General features: G+C 40.1%; 1 protein-coding gene across 1 annotated transcript; it reads right to left on the bottom strand.

Annotated features, from left to right (window-relative positions):
* Positions 1–3,436: 3,436 nt before the first annotated feature.
* On the bottom strand, positions 3,437–8,774 carry eloal (elongin A, like). The gene is made up of 12 exons (XM_061086734.1): positions 8,697–8,774; positions 7,738–7,794; positions 7,544–7,656; positions 7,053–7,436; positions 6,536–6,935; positions 6,355–6,454; positions 6,107–6,274; positions 5,924–6,021; positions 4,657–4,837; positions 4,354–4,468; positions 3,693–3,799; positions 3,437–3,498 (listed from the first exon to the last, which is right to left on the bottom strand). Exons 1-12 carry the CDS (start codon positions 8,772–8,774, stop codon positions 3,437–3,439), a joined length of 1,863 nt encoding a protein of 620 aa, XP_060942717.1.
* Positions 8,775–9,123: the final 349 nt, after the last annotated feature.

Raw genomic sequence — 9,123 nt, 5'->3', positions numbered from 1 at the left:
CCCCCGGGCTGAGGGAGACACCCCCCCCGAAGACAAACTAGAACACTGTTGTTATTTTCCATATTACAATTAGTTGCTTAATTGTATATGTCTGTTGCGAAATATTTGCTCTACCTTAATTATTAAGCCAATTCAAGACAAACCTTTTTAATGGGGTTTTCAATTAAATTGTGTGTATTGTCTTTCTATTTATATCTCAAGTCTGATTTTAGAAATATCGTTTTATTTTATTTTTCAATTACTCACTTAATTATATTTTCAGAATTGTCTTCACTCTTTTAGTATTTTAATTAATTCACTTTATTTTGTCTTTAAAATTGCACATCTCTTTTAGCATTTTTATCTCTTTTTACCAGCATTTTGGTGTTTTCACACTTTCAAATGTTTGAGATTTACTATAGGGTTTCCTCATTTCCTGTTAATACTGTCTTCCTCTAACGTTTTTACTTTGTAATGCACTGCGTGTTAAGGCTCTTATATACTACTACGTGTCCGTTTCTCGGAGAGTTCTCAGCAGGGGGCAAAGACTCTTTTTGATTTTTAATTCTCCGTCAGTCTACGTCCGGAAAAAATTCACCGCCAAACCCATAGGTGGCGCAACGGAAGACGAGCTCAGAGAAGCCTACCCCATTTGGGAAGAAGAAGTCCACGTGTCTCTGTTGACATGTTAGCTTGCGTCCCACACACTGAACCATGGCAACTAACAGAACTAAATAAAGTGACACCCAGCGGGTCAAAATGCTGATGTAATCGTTTCTTAGCGCAGCGGTTCCCCGGTCTTGTTTCCGAACTGTGTTGCTGATTCCACAGCTTGAATCTGCTTGAGGCTACATGTAGCTAGAAGCTACACGGACCTAGCTCCCCCCAGCTTCCACACACAGTCAGCAGGGACTCCCGACACTAACTACTACTATCCAGTGTTTGCTTCTAACCTGACGGTATTATAGAAACAGTGTCATGATAGAAGTGGAATTAAAGTCGTGACGGCGGGTTCTAACCGCAGTTAGCATGGTGGCTAGCCTAGCCCGCTAGCCTAGACTGCTAGCGCCGTTTTGAAAGCTCGTTATAACCGTCTGTGACTGTGCACACATGCCCTCAGTGCTCGAACGAGCCACCGTCAGCCGGACAACTCCGCTGGCTTAACACACACGTCACATTAATCGTAGAATCATAGTTGTGTTTGGGTTTGATGCTACATGGAAGTCAACAGGAAGTAAACAGGAAGTTTGAGGTCCGGAAATACGGAAATGACGTCATACGGAAATGATGTCGTTCGCGGACCAATCACAGCCAAGAACGGTCCGTCGGGTCTCCAACATAAAGACGGATAGTTAGAAAAATCAGACGTGTACGAAAAGCTGTACGAAGCATTCGGAGAGGGCGTTTCACGACGGATAGGGCGGTCTTATCTGTCCGTAATAGAAGAAACGGAGAGGCATAAATTGGCCATTACACTGTTTTTTATCAAAAGTCATTTTCAAATAAAGTCTGAATGATTGATTGATTGATTATAAACTTAAAGCATATTCCAGATTCCTATTTGAAAAGCTATAAGAAGCTTTTTCTTTGCTTTACTTTGTCACTTTGTTTATATATTTAATGTTTGTCTGTTTAAGGAACCATTGCCTCACATTTGTAGCTTAATGAGTATTTTTTTACTTTTCTTCCTTCAAATATGAATATTTAAATATAATTGTTTTGTTATATTTCGTCAGTAGTTAAGAAAAAATTTGAAAAAAATATTAAGAAATTATTTGTATTGTAAGTGCCTGTACTAAGGTGCTAACCGATTTTCTATGTATTTCTATTGTATTGCTATGCGGGAATATTAAGTGCTCCTAAGTTTGTAGTGTGGTATAATGATTAAAACAATATTTAGGCATCAACACAATATTTAATGGAATAGTGGCATATTGACTCAGGGATCACATTCAATGCTTGAATACATGAAATACGATCAGGTACCAAAGCAAGGCCCACTGAAAAGAATAATCAATTATCATATATTTTGTTATAGCATTTCATTAATGATGTGGCAATTTCTGAAGTTGGAATAAATCAATTAAAAAACAATTAAACAAATGCAGTATTTCACAAAGCAGCAGCTTTCGGGGCCCCTGGGTACTTGCCTCATGATTTGCCTTCAGTTAGGTCAGATTGTAATCCAGCCTTTATGCTTTAATTTTGTAAGTATGTTTAAAATGTCACATCCTGCATGATTGTTGAGCTTTCTAGACACAATATATGACAGATGTAATATTCATTTCAATATCTAAATGAAAAAAAATCCTTTTACTCATGTTTCCCAGCCAGATCATTTCCATGTCAGAGGTCATGGTCAGTTCCAACCCTCTGTCGCAGGGGCCTCTTGTGGTCGGACAGCATTAGATCATTTTACAACCATCCTCCAAGGTTAGTAGGGCTTAGGCTCTGATACAATATCCCTCAACCTTTATTACATATTATCAATTATCAGTCTGTGTTTATATATATATATATATATATATATTTGATGCCTCGATAAACAGTTTCATGAGAAAATATATTTCCCCCCACCCATAACATACAGATCATGTTTACTAACTTACAGGTATTACAAAATAATGTATTAATCCAACAGATCTAAAACAGCAGCTCACCTCAAACCATTGGATTAAACAGATCGATTAATGATGCAGATTTAGCGGTTCACCATGGGTGGCGCTGAAGGCTGCAGCAACGTCTGAACCTTCCCTATTATATTCCCTCAAACAGTTGTTCAACTCTGTCCACAAAAACAGAAATAGACAGGAAGGGTCCTTGAAATGAAGAAAGAAATGGCAGATGGCAGTCCTCCCCTCCACATCATCGATTTTTATTGTTCCGTTGAAAAGAAGCTTTCCTTTCATAGTTTGACAGTTTTCTACTTTTCTACGAAACAGGTTAAGTACATGAAAAAATAAGATTTATTTTACAATTTACTCTATAAAAATGTATCAAACATTTCATGTTGTTTGTTAAAACACTTAGGGTTATTTACGTAGTTCTGGAGGAGGTAAAATTTATGTTATCAAACATACATTAGTTATATCAAAATGCTATTCATAAAGATAATCAAATTTTAAGTTTTTGTATAGCAAAGAGTTTGTAGAAAAAAAACAGAATAGAACACTTATCAATACATCCTCTAGAGGGAGCCCCACCCCATCAAATAACCAACCCCTGACCCTGTTTGTCACAAAAACATCAAGAGACAAGAAATATATAAAATCAGGTGAATTTGCAGATTTTATTGTCCTTTTAATAGTGAAGACAATTCAGAGTTATGGGAAAAAAAACATTGTTATTGCCTATATATTAAGACAAAAAACACAGAATGATCCAAGGTGAACACAAGGCCTTGTAAAGTTAATCAGTGATAAAGTGCACTTCTCCAACGTCCTTCACGTAAGAGTGTTTATCTTCGCCCCAGCTGCTTCTTAAATGCCTTCAAGGACTTTGCCATCATTGGAGCAACTCCTGTAAGAACAATACAACTTTACAGATCTCAGTGAACATGAATTGGGTAAAGAAAAGGTGTCAAATAACTTGCTGTTATAGCTTTCATTTGAAGAACACCACCGGAGAAAAAAAACGTATAAAATATCTGAACAGGTCAATCAGACCAGTTGGGAAAACAACGTTACATCTAAAATAGTCTCTGTTCAGCTCACTTGTTTTTTTGCGGGGGTCTTGAGTAGTGCTTCCCCCAGAACTGGAGCTGCTGGGCCTGATGGGCTCACTACAACTTGGCCGCAATCTGTTGTCTTCAACCTTGACACTGGAAATTTAAGTAATAACAGCATAAGCATAATTTAATCAAGAGAATTATATAAAAAAAAAAACAATGAACAGGTAAAACAAAAAAATTAGTCTCCATCAACCTCCAGATGTCAGCATTACACCAGGGCTAGTGAGCATGACATCCCATGTTGCAACAGTTCACAACAAAGGAGCCCAGGCCGTGTTCAACAATAATAAAACCAGTTTATCCAGCACATTACTCCAATTCCTGCCTTTGGCTTGGATCACTCAAAAAGCATTTCAGCAACAAGTCTGCAACAGGTTACGACTCTGCCGAGCTGCTGCCGTTGACTGATTAATGTGTAGATAAAGGCTTTTATTAAGAAGAGGAGCGGAGCGACCACATGTCTCACCAGTCGTCCAGGCTTTACCAAAAAATTTAGAGCAATGCCCCAGAACAGCGCCTATTATTCTTTAAAATTAGGAAACAACTAAATTGTGTAATTTCATGAACAAATTAACAGAGAACAGAACGAAAAGCTAACCTGAAAACCTGTGTAGATGTGTCTATATTTAGGATGCTGAACCCACCTGCACCTGGGCGGATGAGGCTGCTGACTAGCAGTTCCATGAATCTCCTGCTGAATTCGCACATCTCTCGGTGGCTTGGCAACAGTGTGAATAAATGCCATCTTCACCTGCCGACCTGGAGAAAAAAAAGAGGTACGGGATATATTTAGGATCAAAAATACTTATAAAAATAAAATAGTCACTTTTCAAGGTTCATTTCACAATGGATATATGTTTTTTTGACATTGATCAGAATGAACTAGTCAACTGACGATCAGTCAGGTTTAGTTTCAGTGAGAGCCACATTCTGTATGAAGCACACACCTTTAGGTTTAACAGAATGTGCAGAAACGATGGTTTTTGTCAGTCTCTGCAGTTTCCTCTCCCTCTCCTCCGACAGCCTCACGTGCATCTCCTTCCACGATTCATACTCCTGAAGGCTGGAGTGCTTGAAGTCCCTCTGACAGTGTTTACCCCATAAATGGTCTGTCACTCCAACGTAGATCTGTGGAAACAAACAGGTTACAGGGTTAATGGCAAACAATGTTGACAATCTTTAGCCAAAAGTTCTATGAAGTTGTTTACTCAACTAGACACACACTCAGTGGCCACCATAAATAAACATGCTCAATGACAACCATGTTCTACTTAACATAGTTCAAAACTGTTCATCATTTTTTGCCCTGTCCATGGATCCTAGATTAGTTGTCTATACTTCCTTTAGCATTGAACCCTAACTCTTTATCATGTGATCTTGATGAAAAAGTATCAGGCATATTTAGGGTACTGACGTGTGTGAAGTGTGAAATTTGGTGCAAGTTGATGAATGTAAGGGGACTGTTGGGCCTTGGTAGAGGTATGCGCTCTACTGAGTGTCATTCTAAGCCATGTTTAGATTAAATCTACCTGGAACTTTTAGCCTGAGGAACTTTTTTTGCATTCGGTTATTTGTTTTCCCACCTGACCAGAGGACATTAGTCAAATGAACCTGCTGATTAATAACCTCTGGCAACAACATGCTATTTCCTTTCAGTCAACAAGGCTGTAGTAGTGCAGAAAACGATACAACAGCACTGTATCATATCAATCGAATGGCGACAAACAACAACATAAAGAATAAAATCGTGCCGAATACTAATACAAAAATCACATTCAAAAGACAAAATGGTGGACTAAAAGTAAGGACATTTATTTTATGGGATTTGAAATAAAACACTGGAGGACTCGACCAATCAGGCATCTTCAGCTCTGCAAGCCTCACCCCAAAGGTTCTTCTAGTTTTGTTAAGTACTAACCCTCAAGCGTGGACTTTTTAGGGGGTTCAAATTATTTTCGGGAACATAATTCTGACCCTGCTGCCTGCGGCGGAATAAAAATAATTCCTGCAAAGGTCCCTAGTTCCAGGAGAAAGTTCCTGCAGTGAAAATGTAGCTCTAAAATGGTTTCAGGAAAATGACAGTGACTTCAGTTTACTCTACAATCGCTTGCACAGCCTCCAGCCCTGGGAGGGGTCTCAGCAGGTGTAGCCAATGAAATGCCCCCCCAGAGTGTTTACGTCTGCATTAAATTCATTCTTAAGGCACATTCTTACTGGGTTGCACTCCTCAATGCGTAGCAGCTGCTCCGCGGTGCACCTCTCCAGCACTGGCTCGAGGATTTCAAACGGGACCCCGCCAGTTTCATGAAGCACTGTGAAGAGATCCCTGCACCTAAATATAAATCCAACAGACTTACAAAAAATACGTGCAGAGAGGGTTCTTTGGCCTTTACTCACTGCCAATATTGTTCTGGAGGGTGCGGATACACTGCTGGTACAAGCTCAGCATGGCTGGGAGGAAGACGGTCTTGGCGCCTGAGTACACTTGCATCTTCTTGTTGAGCCGCTGACCAGTGAACATGGCATGCTCCTCAGAGACGTCACAGAAATCCGACTCTTTCTCGACTATGAGACAAACAGACGAAGTGTAAAGACCAAAATGAGAAAGTGTGAGAGTAGAGGTGTATTTGTGCTGCTGACTATACCTTTCATGTCAACGTAATCAACACAGGATGGCTTTTCGCATTCAGGCAGAGACGCCGGTAAAGGGATGCTCATCAACTCCATGACAGAATCCTGAAATCTCTGAAATATGATTGATTACAAATCAAATATTGATCAACACACTCAAAAAAGCAACATGTTTATGATCTTACTCAAATGTACCTGTTTCAGAGGACTACCATTTGCAGATAATTTGAAAGGTTTAACATCAGGATGTTTCGTCCCCTCCTCTTTTACTTTAATCTTGAGTTTTTTGGATGGTTTCTTAGCTCCACATCTTTCTTTCTTCTTAGACACGTTCACGTCATAGTTCAAGAACGATTCGAAAGACTTGGAGGCCTCCTCTCGGTCAACGCCACCTCCCTCATCTTTGGGTTTCATTTTGGACTTTTTGTTTTTTGAACATCCCTTTTTCTCAGACTCTGGTTCGTGGTTGACAGCAAGGTTCCGTTCTTTACTCGTTTTCTTCCTTTTTCTCTTCCGGGACTCTGAGCTCCTTGGTATTCCTGAAGATTCGTCATCTCCAACATTGGTCAGTATTAAAGCTTTTGAGTATTTGTCACTGGATTCAAATGAAAAAGATTCTTTGCTTTTCTTCTTTAATTTCTTCTTTTGCTCCTTTTCTGAGCCAGATCTTCCACTGTCAGAATGGATTCTCAGTTTTTTCCTGGAATCAGACCTGGATCTCAGATGAGCCTCCTCTGGGTTTTGGTTGCCGTCTCTTGATTTTCTGTCTCTATTATAATTTTTCTTGGAAGCAAAAGAATCATCCATTTCATCTGATTCAGTTTTCTTTTCCAAGACATCACTCTGGACAATATGCTCCTTTACTTGTTCAGTTTTTGTTGGATTTTCCTTCTTTTTTCCTTTCTGCTCTTCACACCGTTCTTTCTCTTTCTTACTCCCTGTTTTGACAGCTTCATCTGAAGAATCCTGACTCTTGCTGTGAGATGCTTCGCAGTTGTTGTTGTTTAAATCTGTTGTCAAAGCTCCAGCGTCCGGAGACTTTTGGTCATCCAGTTTGTCTTTAACAGAAAACGTCTCTGACGCATCTTCTGTGAGGCTGCATCAAGGGGAAATGCAAGATTCAATTTATTTATTTATTCAACCAAATACAAAACAATACAAAATAAATGCATAGATATAACTAGAAAGTTAAATACACGTCACCTTGTGCCCTCCTTAGAGAGAAGTTTCTTCCAACCTCTAACTAACGACTTGGCAAGTTCTCCGGCCTTCTCATGTCTGCGCAAGGAGTTAACGATTTTCCCAATTCCAGTTTCCTACATGTAGAAACTTGGTCAGTGCCGTCAATGAAAATTTAATGTGTATAAATGAATTGAAAATTTGCCACATAGACTCACAGAAAGCACCTCTAGTGTGATATTCATATCCTTGAGTTTCTGCAAGATTCTAAGAACCTAGAAAGAGAGTATCAACAGATAAGTAACTAATATTTCAAATTCTGTTTCAAACATTTTAAAACATATTCGGCAAAACTTCATGTTTAATGTAGAAAAAGTTGCGAAAATGTGGAGGAAACCCGACAGGCCAAATATGGCGTTCCTGGTTTAGGAGCCGCACAGTTGCTGATTTTGCAATCAGAGCAGAAGCTATGTATGGGAACCCCACACACCCACTTAGGCTGCTCCTTTTACTGCGAACTATAAATGGACAATGCAAGAACTGGTGGGTTAAGTCTCAAGGTGTGGCTGAACAGGGTGTTGTCAAGCTGTACATTTGGATTTCTGAATTTAACACTGCTTTCCTCTGACCACTGTAAAATATTAGCCGATTTCTAATGAACACCTAGAGTGAAAAGTGAATGAAAGAGGCCTGCCGAGAGTCACAGCCTGCAGGGGAATGATGGACGGTAGCCACAAGTTGAACAACTGGAGGAGCTGCCAATTTTAGCAGCAAGGCCCCTCCCCATTTAAACCCCCACAGTGAAGCAGCAGCACATGTTTGGGACTGAAACAGATCTGTCAGCCTGTGTCCTCACATTATCCTGGAGACCTGAGGAGTCAAATGAAAATGGAAAACACTCAGAAGAGACATGTGTGCAACATGAGACCAGAGGACACTAATGATTTGACCTGAAAACTAGAAGCACATTTTGTCTCAAGGCGGTGATTGGAGTATAGAGTTAATTCAAATGCTCAAATACTCAATCAGGCCCATAGACTGTGATCAGGCCTAATATTCATGATCACGTATTTTCTGTAACTTCTCCAAAGAAACGCCACATTAAACCAACTGTCTCCCGGAGGCTGCAGCTTCCTCCGCTTCCTCCATGTGCATGTGCATGTACATGTGCATGTACCGTTTCAGACTCTGCTGTGTCCGCGAGCTGAAGTTTGAACTTCGTCACTCTCTTCACCACATCAGAGCTGCTGGCCATCACGGTGATTCACGTGCAGGCCGTCCACCCACAAGACCACACGCACACGCGCGCGTACACACACCGGGAAGCGCGCGCCCGTTGATGGCACGATTATTATGGGCGGAACCGGCGACAGAGATGATGGCTTGGAGATGATTCATCCGTTCCCTAATGAACGCGAGGATGGGTGTTTGTATAAAAACACACTAACCACGTGGGCACATGAACAAGATGTTGCCACAGAATTAAAAACATCAAGGACTTAAAAGAACCATGCAAAAATTTACTTAGATTCCTCATTGCAACATATAATAGGTAACTGATAATTATGATAATAATAATAGATGTATCCATAGAAGCCTGCTCA

This window comes from Limanda limanda, chromosome 15 (genome assembly GCF_963576545.1).
Source record: "Limanda limanda chromosome 15, fLimLim1.1, whole genome shotgun sequence".
Taxonomy (NCBI): domain Eukaryota; kingdom Metazoa; phylum Chordata; class Actinopteri; order Pleuronectiformes; family Pleuronectidae; genus Limanda; species Limanda limanda.
Note: the sequence above shows the minus strand (reverse complement) of the source record. Positions and strands in the feature narration are given on the sequence as shown.

Bases quoted from the DNA above. Each gene is read 5' to 3' on its own strand.
- eloal (XM_061086734.1), bottom strand. From the start codon at position 8,774: ATGGCCAGCAGCTCTGATGTGGTGAAGAGAGTGACGAAGTTCAAACTT. The intron at 4,838-5,923 runs GTAAGAATGTGC...TTGTTTCCACAG, and splicing joins GCATTGAGGAGTGCAACCCA to ATCTACGTTGGAGTGACAGA. The intron at 3,499-3,692 runs GTGAGCTGAACA...TTGTTCTTACAG, and splicing joins AGACCCCCGCAAAAAAACAA to GAGTTGCTCCAATGATGGCA.